Raw genomic sequence first — 19,641 nt, forward strand, 5'->3', positions numbered from 1 at the left:
GAGAGGCGTATTCAACGATGTGTAAGATACAGGAAACGTAGAATGCTCTGAGGGCCAGATGTCAGAAAACCTGTAGAGTAAACCGAGGAGTGACATAGCACGTGAGGTAACCCTGTTTATGTGCGAGACAAACAACGAATTACTGTCGAAATGCACTCTTTGATCGTCAGCCCAAACCATCGTTCTGTGAATTTCACCGGGATAGTTCAAAATTGTCGGGAAAAGGTAGTCTATCGTAATGGGCAGGTCAGTGAGCTTGCATGCGGGAAATGGTGGTTTTGAACCTCACCGTCGGTATACCTGAAGATATTTTTCCATATACTTTCCCATTTAAATATGCCTGTTTTGAAATACTAAGTAAATATGCATGAATCATAAATTTCTGATCTGAAAACACCTCTTCCTACTTCCTCATCATCATTATTTCCCTCTTACTTTCACACAACAATTAATTCTTCTTCTTCCTCATACTGTTCCTTCTCTTCACATCTCAATTAAAGGCGATATTTCGATGTCTTCTTGAAACTTTCTTATAATAATAATAATAATAATAATAATAATAATAATAATAATAATAATAATAATAATAATAATAATAATAATAATAATAATAATAATAATAATGCTATTTGCTTTACGTCCCACTAACTACTTTTACAGTTTTCGGAGGCGACGAGATGCCGGAATTTAATCCAGCAGGAGTTCTTTACGTGCCAGTAAACGTACTGACACGAGGCACCTTCAAATACCACCGGACTGCCAAGTTGGGTTCAGAAGGCCAGTGCCTCAACCGTCTGAGCCACTCTTCCTTTAATTAGTAAATCTAGTACTTATTATTAGCCTCCGTGGCTCAGGCGGCAGCGCGCCGGCCTCTTACCGCTGGGTTCCGTGGTTCAACTTCCGGTCACTCCATGTGAGATTTGTGCTGGACAATGTGGAGCCGGGGCAGGGTTTTCTCCGGATTCTACGGTTTTCCTGTCATCTTTCATTCCAGCAACACTCTCCAATATCATTTCACTTCATCTGTCAGTCATTAATCATTGCTCCAGAGGGGCTTCGGCAGCCGGCACATTTCCTATCCTCGCCGGTAGATGGGGGCTTCATTCATTCCATTCCTGACACGGTCACTGATTGGGAACAGGCTGTGGATTCTGACCTAGTACCTATTATTCATATGTTTTGCTACGTACGTTGTGTATTGTATAGATATGATTTGCTTTGTCCGACTCGTTGGCTGAACGGTCAGCGTACTGGCCTTCGGTTCAGAGGGTCCCGGGTTCGATTCCCGGCCGGGTCGGGGATTTTAACCTTAATTGGTTAATTCCAATGGCACGGGGGCTGGGTGTATGTGCTGTCTTCATCATCATTTCATCCTCATTACGACGCGCAGGTCACCTACGGGTGTCAAATAGAAAGACCTGCACCTGGCGAGCCGAACCCGTCCTGGGATATCCCGGCACTAAAAGCCATACGACATTTCATTTCATTTGCTTTTATACGGTACTATATGCGATATGGTTCTTCCTTAATATCACTACGTTCGATTATTTTAGTAACACTATTACTGTTATTATTGTTAGTAGTTTTTCATCTTATTGTCATCAGTAGTTATATAGATAGATTTGCCATCAACAGGTCAAATACACCTTAAATAAATGAAACTAATTTCCTAAAATAATTACAGTATCAAGTTTAAACTAAACCTGGAAACGTTAAATAAATGAAAACGAATCTCCTTAAATAATTGCCCTGATTAAACTAAATCTTTACATAGCCTACACATATTCATATATTTTACAGAGAGGACCTTACAATCTTGAGGTCGTTAGGGCATGTCTATAGACGGGGATGAGCGATAATGGCGCGTGGCCTCCAGAAAGGCCTGCTGCAGGTCATTTGATTTGACTGCCGTAGGCGACCTGCGCGTCGTTATGAGGATGAAATGATGATGGAGACGGCACATACACACAGTCAGGGGACTTAACCTATCATGGTTAAAGTTCCCGGGACCCCTGTCACCAAAGGCCAGCACCCTAACCATTTAGTAACGGAGCCGGACACGGTGGGGTGGGGGTGGGGGAGGGAGGGTGGGGAGGTGGTTGAGTGAAAAGTCCACTGATTCACCCACCTCATTCAGTGTAGCAATGGGAAGAAGCAGTTCACCTCTGGGAACTAGTTCGTTCACTCTCGCTCCCAAGAAAGAACTACTTCACGAACTACTTCGCGAACTACTTCAAAATGTGTAATTTTCCCGCCAGAGCACTCTGCAACCGCTGAAGTAGTTCGCCCGCGAACAAGTTCCTTCCCATTCACTTCACAATCGTGAAGTTCTGCAGTTCGCGAAGTAGTTCTCGAGAGACGAGTAAACACTTCACAGTTCGTGGGAGTGAAGTAGTTCTCGAGAATTAGTTCGTTCGCGAACTACCCATCACTAATTCAGTGATTTCAAGAGCCCTCAACAGCCAGGAGTTTGGCCGAGCCTCACTTTAGGCAGATAGAAAATATACTTTTGCCTAGTATTGTGACGAGGAACATGCAATAGTATCAACTCCAATAATGTTGAGCAACCCACTCCATTCGTCAGACATTTATAAAGAAAGAGGGCATTGACACGTCTACGGCGCGAGTGCAATGTCCTCAGAGTCTCACAAAAAGGCTCCTAATCGGACGAAGAGAGGGAAACACACAAACTTTTGTAGTTGATCCATTTCATGAACCTTATTTGGACTCTCTCCAAGTTTTATTTTAAATACTGCTGCGAAGGTAGCCACACCTCGCAACAGTATTCTAACGATGGACTGATTACAGTACAAAAGAAAGTTATCTAAGTTTTGGGGGGGCTATTTGCTTTACGTCGCGCCGACACCGATAGGTCTTATGGCGACGATGGGATAGGAAAGGGCTAGGAGTGAAAGGAAGCGGCCGTGGTTGATTAAGGTACAGCCCAAGCCAGCATTTGCCTGGAGTGAAAGTGGTGAAACCACGGAAAAAAACATCTTCAGGGCTATCGACAGTGGGGTTCGAACACACTATCTCCCCCGAATGCAAGCGACGGACGTGACGAGTGGCAGGTGTCGTGAGTTATTGATTACAGCGTAAGTGTTTTGTAATGCATCTCGTAAGGAAACATGCTTTCGTAGTGACGTCAAGAAAGAACACGACAAAACACTTGCAGTTAATGACAGTGAATGTGTTCCGATTGTCATCTGCCAGCTGAGGCAACATTGACGTCATAATTCATGGAAGAAGAACTGACATCTGTTTATTGTCTTCCAAAATAATTCTGGATATCTGTCAATTCCACTACGCATGTTGTATTCCTTGAGTCGTGATGAAAGAGCTCACTTTTATTCACATCAATCTTTACCTTGGTAAGGGGTTGTATTATTGTTATTTGGGTCATGAGTAGAGTCCGGATTATTAGGTACTGATAGGTTAGAATGCAAATTTACTTCAGCCAGTAACCAGTATACCCTACACTGTACAACGGTTATGCTATGAGATTTGCATAGATATTAGGGGTACAGCCTATAAAACTCCTTGAATTTATGCTACTCTTCCTACAATGTGATACAACGGGTTGCATCACACTTCCTACAAACAAACCAAATTACTTTGCATTCTAACCTATTACCACCTAAAAATCCGAGGTATAGTCATAAGTCCACAGACTGGTTTGATGTTACTCTCCATGCCACCCTATCCTGTGTTAACCGTTTCATTTTTGCTTAACTACTACATCCTTTATCTGATCTAATCTGTTTGTTATATTCATACCCTTGTCGTTTTTACCACCTACACTTCCCTTAAAAATGAACTGAACAAGTCCTGGGTGTCTTAAGATGTGTCCACATTCTGTCTCTTCTTCTGGACAAATTTCGCTAAACAGTTTTCCTCTCACCAATTCGATTCAGTATCTCTTCATTTGTGATTAGGTCTATCCATCTTACCTTCATCATTTTTCTGTTTCCTTCTGAGCTAGTTAAGGTCCATGTTTTACTTCCATGCAACGCCACGCTCCAGAGAAAGTCTTCAAAAACGTCTTTCGAAGTGAGGAAATTCATTTTCTTAAGAAAGGCCTTCCTTGCTTATGCTAGTCTGCATTTTGATGACCACCTTACTTTTGCCATCATTAGTTATTTTACTACCTTCTTCTATCTTATCTTAATCTGTTTACCCTCCAGGGTTGGCTTTTCCCTCGGACTCAGCGAAGGATCCCACCTCTACCGCCTCAAGGGCAGTGTCCTGGAGATTCAGACTTTGGGTCGGGGATACAACTGGGGAGAATGACCAGTACCTCGCCCAGGCGGCCTCACGTGCTATGCTGAACAGGGGCCTCGTGGGCGGGGGGGGGGGGAAATCGGAAGATGGGATGGGACAGGCAAGGAAGAGAGAAGGAAGCAGCCGTGGCCTTAAGTGAGGTACCATCCCGGCATTTGCCTGGAGAAGAAGTGGGAAACCACGGAAAACAACTTCCAGGATGGTTGAGGTAGGAATCGAACCCACCTCTAATCAGTTAACCGCCCGAGGCTGAGTGGACCCCGTTCCAGCCCTCGTACCACTTTTCAAATTTCATGGCAGAGCCGGGAATCGAACCCGGACCTCCGGGGGTGGCAGCTAATCACGCTAACCACTACAGCACAGAGGCGGACTATTTTACTACCTAACTAAACAAAATTAATTTACTTCCTTTAAGACTTGATTTCCCAATCGAATATTTCCTGAATCATATGATTTCGTTCGACTGCAGTCCATTACTTTTATTTTGGACTTATCTATTTTCATCTTGTACTCCTTCTCCATGCCTCTGTGGTGTAGTGGTTAGCGTGATTAGCTGCCACCCCCGGAGGTCCGGGTTCGATTCCCGGCTCTGCCACGAAATTTGAAAAGTGGTACGAGGGCTGGAACGGGGTCCACTCAGCCTCGGGAGGTCAACTGAGTAGAGGTGGGTTCGATTCCCACCTCAGCCATCCTCGAAGTGGTTTTCCGTGGTTTCCCACTTCACCTCCAGGCGAATGCCGGGATGGTACCTAACTTAAGGCCACGGCCGCTTCCTTCCCTCATCCTTGCCTATCCCTTCCAATCTTCCCATCCCCCTACAAGGCCCCTGTTCAGCATAGCAGGTGAGGCCGCCTGGGCGAGGTACTGGTCATACTCCCCAGTTGTATCCCCCGACCAAGAGTCTGAAGCTCCAGGACACTGCCCTTGAGGCGGTAGAGGTGGGATCCCTCGCTAAGTCCGAGGGAAAAACCGAACCTGGAGGGTAAACAGATGATGATGATGATGACTCCTTCTCCATACCATTCAGCAATTTCTCCAGATCTTATGCAGACATAAGACCTATCTGTGTCGGTGCGACGTAAAGCAACTAACAAAAAATTTAAAAAATGAATATTGTTCACGTCAACTGATTAAAAGGGCAATCATTTCGATTCCTTAACAGCCGGGCTGAGTGGCTCAGACGGTTAAGGCGCTGGCCTTCTGACCCCGAGTTGGCAGGTTCGATCCTGGCTCAGTCCGGTGGTATTTGAAAGTGCTCAAATACGTCAGCCTCGTGTCGGTAGATTTACTGGCACGTAAAAGAACTCCTGCGGGACTAAAGTCCGGTACCTCGGCGTCTCCGAAAACCGTAAACGAGTAGTTAGTGGGACGTAAAACAATTAACATTATTATTATTATTATTATTATTATTATTATTATTATTATTATTATTATTATTTGATTCCTTAATAGGGACAGCTGTCAGGTGGATTATCAATCAATCAATCAATCAATCAATCAATCAATCAATCAATCAATCAATCAATCAATCAATCAATCAATCAATCAATCAATCAATCAATCAATCAATCGTTGTTTACCTAATCTTTTTCTTAAACAATTTCAAAGAATTTGGTAAATTTACCAGACATCTCCCTTGGTAAATTATTCAAATCCCTAACTTCTCTTCTTATAAACGAATATTTGCCTCAATTTGTTCCCTAGAGTTACTATATTTTCATATTGTGATCATTCCTACCTTTTGAAACACTACCCCAACTTATGCGTCTACTAACGTCATTCTATCTGTTCACTGATAGCTCGGAACATACCACTTAGTCGAGCAGCTCGTCTCCTTGCTGCCAAGTCTTCCCACCCCAAACTTTGTAACAATTTCGTATAACGCTGCTCCTTCGTCGAAACTCATCCAGAACGACGACTTAATTATGGTACAGTCCCAGCATTTGTCATGGGTGCAAATGGGCAAACAATGGAAAACTACTTTCGAAGCTGCCAATGGTGGGCTCCGAATCCACCACCTCCCGAATGCAAACTAACAGGTACTATCCGCGAAACTTTTAGTGAAACTTCGGCTCCCTCAAGATACGGATTGGCAACTTATGACACCGAAATTGAATCGATTATTCCATACATCGCCATAAGTTATCTGGCGGTGTATTCGCAAGCTTCGAGTACTATTGTTCTTTTTACAATAAAGCAAAGGAATATAGGTAATAATAATAATTTCGTGTGGATATTTCTAGCCGAGTGCAGCCCTTGTAAGGCAGACCCTCCGATGAGGGTGGGCGGCATCTGCCATGTGTAGGTAACTGCGTGTTATTGTGGTGGAGAATAGTGTTATGTGTGGTGTGTGAGTTGCAGGGATGTTGGGGACAGCACAAACACCCATCCTCCGGGCCATTGGAATTAATCAATGAAGGTTAAAATCCCCGACCCGGCCGGGAATCGAACCCGAGACCCTCTGAACCGAAGGCCAGTCCGCTGACAATTCAGCCAACGAGTCGGACCGGAATATCGGTGAAAATGTACTTTTGTAACCTATTGCAATGGATGAGGAAAATCCAAGTACATCACATGAGAACATATACAGTGAGGGCAGATACATAATAGCAGACGGAGCAGACTGCTGTGACACAGAAAAAAAGAAAATAAACAGTTGCTTCTACCTCCCTCCCCTCAGTAAGTCGATTGAACGATCTGCCTCATATACGGGAAAATCTGTTTCCACAATTAAGAAAATTAAAACCTTCTCTGCCTCTCTACACACACCCTAGTAAAAAGACGTAGTCTAGTTCAAACAAATTAATGGGAACATGTTTCTGAACGTATACCATGCTCCACAAAGCAATACCTCACACCCGGGTATATTATCAACTAAACCTTTATTCTTTACCGTTGAAGTATACATAAGAACATCGATGGATTCGCGTTGATTTTCAGAACACAAACGGAAATGTCCAAATAGGGGCGAAAACAAAATGATGACAGTCCTCCAGGGTGCATTTTTATCACAGTTGGAGGGCTTCAGTATGGTGTATGTCCTCCACCTACGTGGCATGCTCCGTATAAGTCGACGGTATAAGGTTCCATTCTTCAATGAGAGCCTGTTCGAAATCTTGGAGAGTCTGTGGTGGAACAGGACGCTCACGAATACTTCTGTCAAGCATATCCCACACATGGTCGGTGGGATTAAGGTCGGGACTCACTGCTGACCATTCCATCTCTTGAATGTACAGTTCTCGCAAGACAGCTCTGGTGATGCGCGCTACATGAGCCCTGGCATTGTCGTACATGAGTACGAATTCAGGGCCAACACCGTATTCAGCAACCAACATATGATGTAGCAGTATCTGATCGATGTATCCCGCAGCGGCAAGATTACCACGGACGACGACAAGATCGGTACGGTCATTAATACTGATGCCACTTCACATCATCACAGAACCTTGTCCAAATCGGTCGCCTTCCTGGACAACATTTGGCATGTACTGCTCACCACGGCGCCTCCATACACGTTGACGTCCATCACGCTGTGTCAGGGGAAATCTGGACTCGTCTGTGAATAACACAGGTCTCCATTAGCGAAGTTGCCAGTTGACGTGGGTACGGGAAAATAGAAGGCGAGCTGCGCGATGTCGCTCCCTTAAACGGGGCACTCTTAACAGGACATCTGGGTCGTAAGGACACGTTTATTAACCTGTGCCTTAGTGTCTGGTCAGACACCGTGACTCCAGTGACTCTCCTGAGGTCTTGTTGCAGTTCGCTGGCATTTGCTGAACGACGCCGCAACGCATAGATGGTCCTGTGGGGTTGTCATGCGTCCACGACCTTGTTCAACCCTCCTTGTGAACTGGCCTGCCTCGTAGCGATTCCACAAGCGTTGAATAACTGACGGAGAGACATTGAGATCCACAGCTACACAACGAAAAGTCCATCCTTCCTTGATCAAAGTGACGGCCCTTGCGACTTTAAGCTCGTTAAGAAGTATCATGGGATGTGCTGGTTTACGTACAACGTGCTCAAATGACCGCAGTAGTCTGTATACCTCACAACGACACACAGATGAACCGCTATTCACTTTGTTTTGAGGGTTTACCTGACAGTTTAATGCATGGCTACGCCTACAGATGGAGAATAACTTGGATTTGACATACCTTGAATAGCTAAGGTCTCAAGTTATGCTGTACGATCATTGGAACCCCATCTGCCAAATTAACGTTTACACACCAGACGTTACAAAACATATTCGGGTAATTGTTTTGAACTGTGTATCTCCTGCATCACCTGACTTCTTTCGACTGCAGTCCATTATTATTTTATTTTGGATGTATTTATTTTCATCTTGTACTCCGTCTCCAAGACTGTGTCTATACCATTCAGCAATTTCGCCAGATCTTCTGCAGACACAGATAGTATAACAATATCAACGGCAAATCTCAGAGTTTTGATTTCCCCTTCTTGGATTGTGATTCCTTTCCCAAATTCATCTTTGATTTCCTGTATTGCCTGTTCTGTGTAAACACTGAAAAGGAAACGTGACAAACTGCAGCCTCGCCTTACTTCTTTCTGGGTTGCTACTTCTTTTTTCATAGCGTTCGATTCTTAACATCGGAGACTGATTCTTGTACCATTGTAGATAATTTTTATTTTTTGTATCTGATCCCTATCGCCTTCAGAATCTCAATAACATTTGAACACTGGACATCAATAATGGGCTAAGTGCCAACAAGTTGATTTTAAGTTTTTTATTACAATCTCCAAATTTTCTATTAGTACCATATTATTTTAAAAGATCTGTTGTATTTAAATATTATATGTACGTTAATCATTTTAAATATTGTGGTTAAGTGTAAGAGAGGGCCTTGAGCCCTAACTTCGCCACGAATAAAGACGAATTACTTACTTACTTACTTACTTTTTGTTTTTGTCAAAAATATTTTGATAAAAAACCTTAACCAATTTTATAAATATGTTATCTACGGTAAGATTCATATTCCTATTGCATTTTTTCCTTAATTTCCTTTCTCTTACGAAGGAAAAATAAAATTTTATTCAGTAAAATGTAGAACGTTTTAAGTGCCACATCTTTATCAGCAAAAACTAGGTAAGTGTCAATGAAAACTCTCAAGCTTTTATTAATTTTAACTGTTTATTTCAGTAATTCTACAATAATAAAAAGTGTCTTAGTACTTTGTCATGCTTTTAATTACAGTTTACCTTCTTTTTTTTAAACTTTAATTCTTGTTAGAAAGTCCTAATATAGTTTGTCTAAGAATACAAAACAATTTTAATTGATTCATTCTTCGAATAATGCTCGATTTTCTTCCTTCAAATACGGCAGCATCTGTTGCAGATATCTCTTCTTCTCATCTGGCAAGTTGTTTTGACACGGTTGTGATGGTAAAACCAAGTTCTTGATTGTATTAGTCTTAACCCCTTTCTTGAGAACCGTGCAAGTGCTCCATGCTTCAAATTCATTAAACATTGTTCTCGTCTTGACGAATCCCGGTGCGGCTTTTTGAAATCTAACCCAACTGCATTTGGAAATATTTAGTTTTGTCGTATTGATGGATGAATCAGCTGCTTTTTTTTGAAATCAAAGAAGTCATCAGGATGTGATGTTTGGGACATCATTGCATGTTTTCAATTATTGAACTATAGAATTAATTGATAAGATGTATATATTTAATCACTGATAGGTCATTTTTAAATTTATATATATATAGGGTTTTTTATCATCATTTCGTTTCTTCGTATCGCGGCTATAACGTATTCTGAACGAACAAATAATTGGGTAAAGTATTTCAACATCATTCATATTAATAGCTTGCAGTAAATTTTCCAATAGCCGTTGTGAGGTGACCAGAGTCAGCAGGCTAATTTCAGCCCATTTCCAGGAAAAGAACGTCATCAAGGTTACGAGAGATCTTACCCTCTCCACCGTAAGAAGAGACAGTTGAAACATTATGAAAGCCCACTTTTCGAACTTCGCTACCTGACGCTTTATTTCAGCAGGAAAGTTCAGCCTATGTGAATGAACGTAATGAAGCAACGCGATGGATTCACAGCAATACATAGAAGGGATGAGACCTCAAATCTTACTGGACCATGTGATATGGCTGATGGAAGGAGACTTTCGAACCGATATACTTCGAAGACAAGAGCTGGAGAGAGCATTCTTATTCTCACTCTTAGACACTGAGACGCTCTTGGAAGACACTCTTACTACGATTCTACGTCTGCATATCGGAGAAGATTTTAACTTAGTTCACTTCGCATCTGAGTAGTACCGTAGGATACTACTCAAAAGTTACTCTCATTGGGACTTGTTATCTCAATGACGAGAGGTAGTCAACGGGAGACCGGTTTTGACTAGTATAGGGGAGGAGAGATTATGAATTTAGCTACACTACTGTTCCGTAATACGGAAGAATACAAGTGTATTCTCTCCATGAACATAACCCATCGTGGTTTTGCATTTAAAATTAGGACTCATTACGACTTTATGTAAGGAGTACAGTAGGAAGTGTTAAAGGCAGGAAAAGCATAAGTAGGGCTGGAATCCAACAACAGATGAGGCAGCCGCTACGAGAGATCCATCGATCATCGGCTTCAAGACAACAGGGTCTACATATGGTGAGCTTATGGCATAAGTTACTGCAAGTCTTCGCGCAACAGTTCATTTTCTTAAAGTTAATTTCATTCACTTTTTATTTTGCTTCCGTAAGTTCAGATTTCGTTAATACGGCGTTACGTCACGTTTTTCGTCCTAATAAATAGCTGTTTTAATTTGTATGTTCTGAAATTATTATTATTGATCCTTAAATTCCAAGTTAGTGTACTTAATGATTTGTGTTTCCTCACCTCACCCCTGGGAGTTTTTTGAGTCTCATTACGTATTATTATTATTATTATTATTATTATTATTATTATTATTATTATTATTATTATTAATTATCAACTTTCGTGTTCAAGCCATAAGCTTGAAGACTGGCGCCCATAGGATATTGTTTATGGAGAAACAATGAGATATCATTTATTTATTTTAATATTAAAGTGACCCGCCGCGTTATATTTTGTCAAACATCTGGGGGCCGAGTGGGTACGTCACAAGGATGAAGCATGGTAAGTGATTAATTGTTTCGTAAAAATTCCATAAATATGGTATTTAAATATATTTATTTAGTTAACGTTACAGGCTTGGGAAAAATTACAATATTCAGACTTTTAAAGAACAATTACAACGACATAATATCATTAAATATTAGAAGTAAATACTTTGTACATACCTCTTTCATTAGATTCAGTTTTTCCTTCCACCAATATGTTTTTACTGTTCAGATAAAGTTTCCTTTCACTTCTATGGCGTATTCTTTCATTCCGAATTGATTCTTCATTTTTTCTTTCTCTGCTTGTGTCACTGTTTAATTCCATCGTTCTTAAAATGTACTATCAAAAATTAAAACTCTCAACAAACTGAAGCCACAGTCACAACAGGCTTTACTCAAATGAATTAGGTTAAAATTCACAGCGATGTTGTTGTCATGACGCTCAGAATCAACAGTACAACCCGGTGGTACATACCTCTCATGCCATTTATTTTTTAAATTTCTGAATTTGTTTCTTATAATTTTTAAAAATGTTTTTGTAGACTTCAATTTCATAAATCGTCTTTTGTTATTTCGAGTTATTTTCAAACTGTTCCTTTTTCTTCGAGCAGCCTCCAAATAAAAGGCGTATATTATGTACTTTGTAAGTTTGTGTCTAACTTATTATTTCCTGTAGGGTTTTTAAACATTAAATTTTTTAACATCTTTCTTACATTTTATAATGCATTTTCTTAATTTTTAGGTCACTTTTAACATCTCAAGTTCATTGTTTAATATTCTTTACGTTATCAACATCCGGACCTTACTAATAATACAAAGATCCGTCTCGTTGAAACTCTTGTTTTCTCATATGGCTGTGAGACCTGGTCCGTAAAGGATCTGGACAGAAAAAAGGCATCGATGTCCTTGAAATGTGGTGTTACCGTAAGAAGAACCAGTACGTCCATTCTTCAGGAGTTGAAGATTTAAAACGCCTTTCTTCTCGTATGGTATGAAAATTAGCCTCTCGAAGACTAAATTGATGTCAGTAGGTAAGAAATTCAACAGAACTGAATGTCAGTTTGGTGATACAAAGTTAGAACAGGTCGATAATTTGAAGTATTTGGGTTGTGTGTTCTCCCAGGATGGTAATATAGTAAGTGAGATTGAATGAAGGTGCAGTAAAGCTAATGCAGTGAGCTCGCAGTTGCGATCAACAGTATTCTGTAAGAAGGAAGTCAGCTCCCAGACGAAACTATCTTTACATCGGTCTGTTTCCAACTTTACTTTATGGGAGCGAAAGCTGGGTGGATTCAGGATATCTTATTCATAAGTTAGAAGTAACAGACATGAAAGCAGCAAGAATGATTACTGGTACAAACAGGTGGGAACAATGACAGGAGGGTACTCGGAATGATGAGATAAAGGCTAATTTAGGAATGAACTCGATGGATGAAGCTGTACGCATAAACCGGCTTCGGTGGTGGGGTCATGCGAGGCGAATGGAAGAGGATAGGTTACCTAGGAGAATAATGGACTCTGCTATGGAGGGTAAGATAAGTAGAGGTAGACCAAGACGACGATGGTTAGACTCAGTTTCTAACGATTTAAAGATAAGAGGTATAAAACTAAATGAGGCCACAACACTAGTTGCAAATCGAGAATTATGGCGACGTTTAGTAAATTCACAGAGGCTTGCAGACTGAACGCTGAAAGGCATAACAGTCTATAATGATAATGTATGTTTGCATGTATGTATGTATGTATGTATGTATGTATGTATGTATGTATGTATGTATGTATGTATGTATGTACATTCTCGTGTCAGGAATGAATACTGCAGTTCTTGGGACCCAATGCGAGACGACCTGGATAAAATCTAGAGAAGATGATCATGGAAGGGAAGGTTGTGGGAGGTACACCACGGGGAAGAACTGCAACCAGGTGGACAGGACAAGTGAAGACTACCACAGTTTATATTTCCAATGTGCCCTGAGGAAAACGTAAGATCGTCCGGGATAGCGAAGCTACAGCAGAGATGTAATTAATGGGTTCACGATACTCAGAAACGAGTAAATCGATTAATGATGACAACTACGATGATGATGATGATGATGATGACGATCTTACATTCAGACATAATATTCTGAATAGTCTATATGGAAGCAGCCGAGTCGCACCGATGGGATTCAGCACCAATTCCATGATTGGTCCGAATCCATTCAAGATACTTCCAGGTTTTCCTCCGCGGATCGAAACTAGAAAACAACGTGCAGGGGCGTTTCTATTCGTATAGGACCAAAGGCGAGAGTTAATGTTCAAGCTTCATTCTTCTCTCAAGTGGCCATTTGCGTCAAAATTGTTATCTGATATATTTTTGGCCTAATTAAGTGGTGTATGTTTGGATAATGATAATAATAATTAATAACAATAGTAATAATAATAATCGTATGGCCTCAGCTACCGTGTGCAGACATTTCATTTCAATTTGACGCCATCTGGCTGTCTGCTCGTCTATTTCGACGTTCCCTTTTACTCTAGGCCCACTACATGGCAGACAGAGTAAACCGGATCAATCTTGGGCGTCTGTGCCTGAGATTTTAATGAATTGTGTCGGGTAAACACCAAATGTGTCACCAGAGATCTTTTACATGCCGACATCGTACGACACGGAGTGTCGAATGGACTTTTTTCCGCCCTTCAAAAATCCGACTACCTCTGCCGGGTTTGATCCCGCTATCTTGGGATCCGGAGGCCGACACTCTACCACTGATCCACAGAGGCAGCTGTTTGGAATTTAGTCGGTTCTAATCGAGATCAGGGATATCTGGTTCTGAAGGTCTTCAAGCCCTCAACTGAGTTCTGGAGTGAGATTTATATGAGTAGCGAGGTTTTCTAAAGGCTTTGACCATGATGTCTATGCAAAATCTTGCAGAGCAGCTTTCAGCGCCGGGCTGAGTGGCTCAGACGGTTGAGGCGCTGGCTTTCTGATCCCAACGTAGCAGGTTTCTATTCTGACTCGGTCCGGTGGTATTTGAAGGTGTTCAAATACGTCAGCCTCGTGTCAGTAAATTTACTGGCACGCAAAAGAACTCCTGCGCGACTAAATTCCGGCACCTCGGCGTCTCCGAAAACCGTAAAAGTAGTTAGTGGGACTTAAAGTAAGCCTTCAGCGTCCTCGATGACACCAGTTACTGGCTGAAATCTACACGCTTATTCACAGGAATCCGTTCCCTATCTACAAGAAACATTGATGATGACTGATGAATGAGAGACGACTAAGAGCGAACTCCACACCGCTCCCCTCAAGGACTAATCTTGAGAAAGTGATAGAGCTACTAGAACTTACCTACTTGATTCTACAGGCTTCTCTTTTTTCAACCTGTCAAACTTCCATAGGTCACTTCTTACAAGTCGCTCTACGTCGCACTGACACAGATGGGATAGGAGTGGTAAGGAAGCGGCCGTGGCTTTAATGAAGGTGCAGCCCCAGAATTCGCCTTGTGTGAAAATGGGAAACCACGGAAAACCATTCTCAGGGCTGCTGACAATGGGGTTCGAATCCACTATCTCCCGAATACTGGATACTGGTCGCATTTAAGCGACTGGAAGCTACCGAGTTCGGCTTCCATAGGTCAAACTGGATTCATTGGATGTCTAGAGGGTTTTTCATTTTCATTGCTTTCACGGTATTTCTCTTCCTTTAAAGCTGAGTGGATTCCTCATCTTATTCATAAGTCAGAAGTAACTGGTCTGAAAGTAGGAGAATAATTGCTGGTACAAACGTTTGGAAACAATTTCAGGGCGGTACTCGGAATGAGGAGATACAGGCTAAGTTGGATCAAGCAGCGTGCATCAAGATGGCCGCTCAGATTGTACTTCCGTACAGTAAAGTAGGTTTGAAAACAGGCCGATGTGAAGATAGCTCCGTCCGCGAGCCGACATCTTTAATACAGCTGATCACAACTGCTAACTCACTCCATTAGCTTTTCTGCACTTTTATTTTAATTCACTTCGTATACTAGCATCCTGGGGAAACACCCAACGTAACACATTTAACAAACTGGTTTTTTTTAGTTCGGTGTAATAATAAATTAAAAAGAGATAGGAAGACATTAGCACGAAATAGAAATTATTTATTGCAAGAAATACAGTGAATAACGTATGCATGTTTACAGGCAGGACAATTTATAACGTCCATAAAAATCGTACTGAGATTGGAGAATTACGAAATTGATTTTCTAAGCAAAGCCATATCTAGGATTTTTTACAACCCCGAACATCTCTGGCATATAAATATGAATATTTTGTAAGTTATGGAATGTCTACAGGATGTCTTAGACACATAACTCTTATAATTTTTAAACACTGAAATATGTATATGGAAGTCTGATTTCATAAGGACAGAAATCTTCAATTTTATAAATATTTTTCAATGATCGTATGCAATCACAACTCTCCGTATTTTCTAAACTTAGAAAATGCCTTATTTCAATAAACTGATATTCTTATCAATAATGATAAAATTGATTTAATAATCACAGAGAGATCCAGTTGATTTTACAAGCAGAGAAAATAATTATTTTCATAAACTTGATTTTTTAAACGTGTAGTTATCTGATTTTATAACTGCGGGATATCTGGATATGTTTATATCTGTATATCAGAAGTAAAGTGTCCCAAATCACGTATTAGTAACTGTACAAGAGAGCCAGTGAAAGAAAAACGTATCTAGGACAGAATATAGACAAAGACCAGCATTTCCTTCCCTATATCGCCTTCTGTACTTCTTTGGATGCAGTCAGTGAAAGAGCAATATATCTCGAACAGAATATGGACATAGGACGATATTATTCTTATTTATTTCGCGCGCTTTACTTCTTTGAACATAGTATTTTTTTTTTGCTAAGGGTTTTACGTCGCACCGACACAGATAGGTCTTATGGCGACGATGGGATAGGAATGGCCTAGGAGTTGGAAGGAAGCGGCCGTGGCCTTAATTAAGGTACAGCCCCAGCATTGCCTGGTGTGAAAATGGGAAACCACGGAAAACCATCTTCAGGGCTGCCGATAGTGGGATTCGAACCTACTATCTCCCGGATGCAAGCTCACAGCCACGCGCCTCTGAACATAGTATAATATACCTCTAAATAATTGTGTGCACAAATATTATCATAACAAAATATAAAATCACAATATAATGAAAATGGATTTACGTCACTTTTTGCTGGCAGGACCTAGTGTTTGCAGTGCACTATGTCTTCTGGTATGGGCTAGAGCAATTTTGTTACTTTCATTGATCTGTCTCAGCTTTATCCTTGGCTTTGACAATATGAAAGTGACTGAGGTATGAGTGATGCTAGTAATGCCATTCCTTCTGCAGCCAGTCCCTGCTATGAATGGTGTGAAAATATTGCTCATAGGGTCAGTTGGTGCTTGCATTTCAGTGGGCTTGGCAGACTGATATGTACTAGCAACTTCTGACTCGGTGAGGAAAGCAACGGGAAACTACGTCACTCCTCATTTCCCTAGTACGCCTCTTCAGTGATGCCTAGGCCATCTATGACAGCTTATGGCGGAACTGTTGAGGATCCAACCAGCCTTCGGGCTGAGGACTAAACATACATATTTCCGGTACACGCATCTTCGATTATATTAGGACAGCAATATTTGGTTTTGAAAACAGAGACATTTCGAGAGTATTTTATGAACACAAAATTATACAGACGAATTTATAATGAAATCTCTGAATTTATAAACAAAGCCAGGCAGATGTCATTTTAAAAATGTGGAAGTACAAACACAGAATCTCAACTGTTAAGCCGCAATGCATAGCACAACACGTGTCGACATCAACTGTCTTACTGTTAACACAGACTCTCACCGCACTAACATGCTAAATCTCTGTACCCGAGTGATGAGAGTGTGTACATGACGGAAGGGGAATCCGGTGAAACAGTGGGTTCGAAAACATTGGTCAAGGTGGAGAGAACAAACGTATTGTAATGACAGGTTAGAAATGCAGAACAGTGATTGTGAAATGTCCAAAGCCTAAAACTAATCTAGCGAGCAAGTTGCTGTGAGGTTTGGGTCATGCAGCTATCAGCTTGCATTCGGGAGATAGTGTGTTCGATCCCTACTGTCGGGAGTCCTGGATATGGTTTTCCATCGTTTCGTATTTTCACACCAGGAAAATGCCGGGGATGTGCCTTAATTAAAGTCACAGTCACTTCCTTCCCATCATCGCCACCCTGGAAAGCAAATTGTAAAAAATCACTTAAAAATCTAATTGACAATAACGTAACTGGTGCTGACTGTTGTAATAGTTCAGAAGATATAACTTTGGGCGCTTCCCACCGCTGCGCTGGTTTAAATACAAGGCACGAAAGAATGGGCTGGACCACACTTCCTACTAGGGGTCTGGACTACTATAACCCCTAGAAGTTATGTTACTCTCGCTTCATCAAGGGAGAACGGGCTAGATCCCACTTCCTACCAGGAGCCCGGACTACTGTAACCCCTAGAAATTATGTTACACTCGCTACAGCGCGGAAGAACGGGCTAGATCACAATTCCTACCAGGGGCCCGGACTATTATTACCCCTAGAAGTCATGTTACTCTCGCTACGTCGCGGAAGAACGGGCTAGACGACACTTCCTACTAGCTAAATTACCTTGCATTTTTACGACTGGATGCCTTTCTTAACGCCAGCCTCCACTGAGGCACTAATGAAGATGAAATAAAACTGGGTAAGGAGGTGGAACAAATCGGCTGGTATCTATGAATAGGAACCGTGGCGGCATTTTCCTGGATGTGAAAATGGAAAACCATAGGGGAACCTTTGTCTGGACAGGGGGTTCAAACCCACTCATCTCCTGAATGTAGCCACGCGCAGGCATCCGCTCGGTAATGACGTCATCTTTATTCATTGCCATTCACACTTGAACAAGACTGTCACAACAGAAGGAGATGCTAGGGTAAACAAATGGATGATCAGTTTGCAGGTACGGTGCTAGGAGCTCAGGCTTTCAAGGCCGGTGTTGTGAGCAATGTGTCTATTTTTCGACCTTGTAGGCCGTGGTCTAGGAGCATATAATGGTTCCGACGTTTCACCGAAGACTGCGTTCGTCATCTTCAAGGGTTCCAAATGACTGCAAAGCTCTCAGCTGAATTCTGCTATGAAATTTGCATACACATTTGGGTGACAGCCTATTAGAACTCCTACAAGTTATGTTACTCTCGTTACATTACGGAAGAACGGGATGACTACGACGGCTACAAAGCTGTCAGTGGAGCTCTCTTGAAGATGCCGATCGCTGCCTTCGGCGAAACTTCGGGACCATTATATGCTCCTAAGACCACGGCCAACAAGCCCGGAAAATACATACATTGTTTACGGTACTAGGGTTGGTACCCACGTCAGAATATCTGTAATGACCGCTACCGTTTCATTTTACAGTTCATTGTGGGACTATGGGTTGCGCATTGGGCAGTGTAAAGCGCAGCGTTTCCTTGTGGACGAGCTAAGTAGATACATCGTGGTATCGTACTGCTGGTATAGATATGACTTATTGTCGCCGAGTGGTGTTTGACACCCACCCTAAACCGACAGTTCTCTCAAATAATAGCTAATTATGCGTCAGTCTTGTTCTTCTTCAGGGCCACACAGTCTTCTCGATCCACGATATGTAGTTCGACACTCTAGTGTAGACAGCTGGGGAGTTCTTGGCTCCACACACGCTCTTACCGAACGACGTGATTCCGAAGACATCATACATACAGTAAGGTTGTGTCATGAGCAGTTGAAGAGGTCCTCCAGAGTCACCCTGAAACATAGAGTTGAAAGTTCATGATCATCGATAAAACAAGACACTTCACAAAATTACATTCCCATTAGAATATAGAGTACGGTTGATTAGTTTAGTACCTAATGTTTGCACAATTTTAATAGTGGGACAAATTTAAGTGAACTTGGGAAAAGATCAGCTTGGCTTCCGAAAAATGTAGAAGCGCATGAAGCATTAATAATACTTGAAGTGCCGCTAGACTGCTCTTCCATAATGTAGCGAGAGTAGCATAACTTCTAGGGGTTCTGATAGGCGAAACCCCTGGTGTTTATGTAAATCTCATAGCAGAACTGTTGTTCGGGCTAGGATATACTTTTTACTCTCTTCAGTAAGTTTGCATTCTAACGTATAAATGCCTAAACATCCAGGCTCAAATTATTATTATTATTATTATTATTATTATTAATATTATTATTATTATTAT

General features: G+C 41.5%; 1 protein-coding gene across 1 annotated transcript in view; it reads right to left on the bottom strand.

Moving 5' to 3' along the window:
- Nucleotides 1-11,441: 11,441 nt before the first annotated feature.
- Nucleotides 11,442-19,641, bottom strand: part of LOC136884571 (venom protease) — an 86,306-nt gene continuing 78,106 nt past the window's right edge. The window contains exon 7 of the mRNA XM_068229954.1: nucleotides 11,442-19,196. Within this exon, the coding sequence (XP_068086055.1) occupies nucleotides 19,026-19,196 (171 nt within the window). The 3' untranslated portion in view covers nucleotides 11,442-19,025. The remainder of the gene's footprint in view (nucleotides 19,197-19,641) is intronic.

This window comes from Anabrus simplex, chromosome 12, assembly GCF_040414725.1.
Source record: "Anabrus simplex isolate iqAnaSimp1 chromosome 12, ASM4041472v1, whole genome shotgun sequence".
Lineage (NCBI taxonomy): Eukaryota > Metazoa > Arthropoda > Insecta > Orthoptera > Tettigoniidae > Anabrus > Anabrus simplex.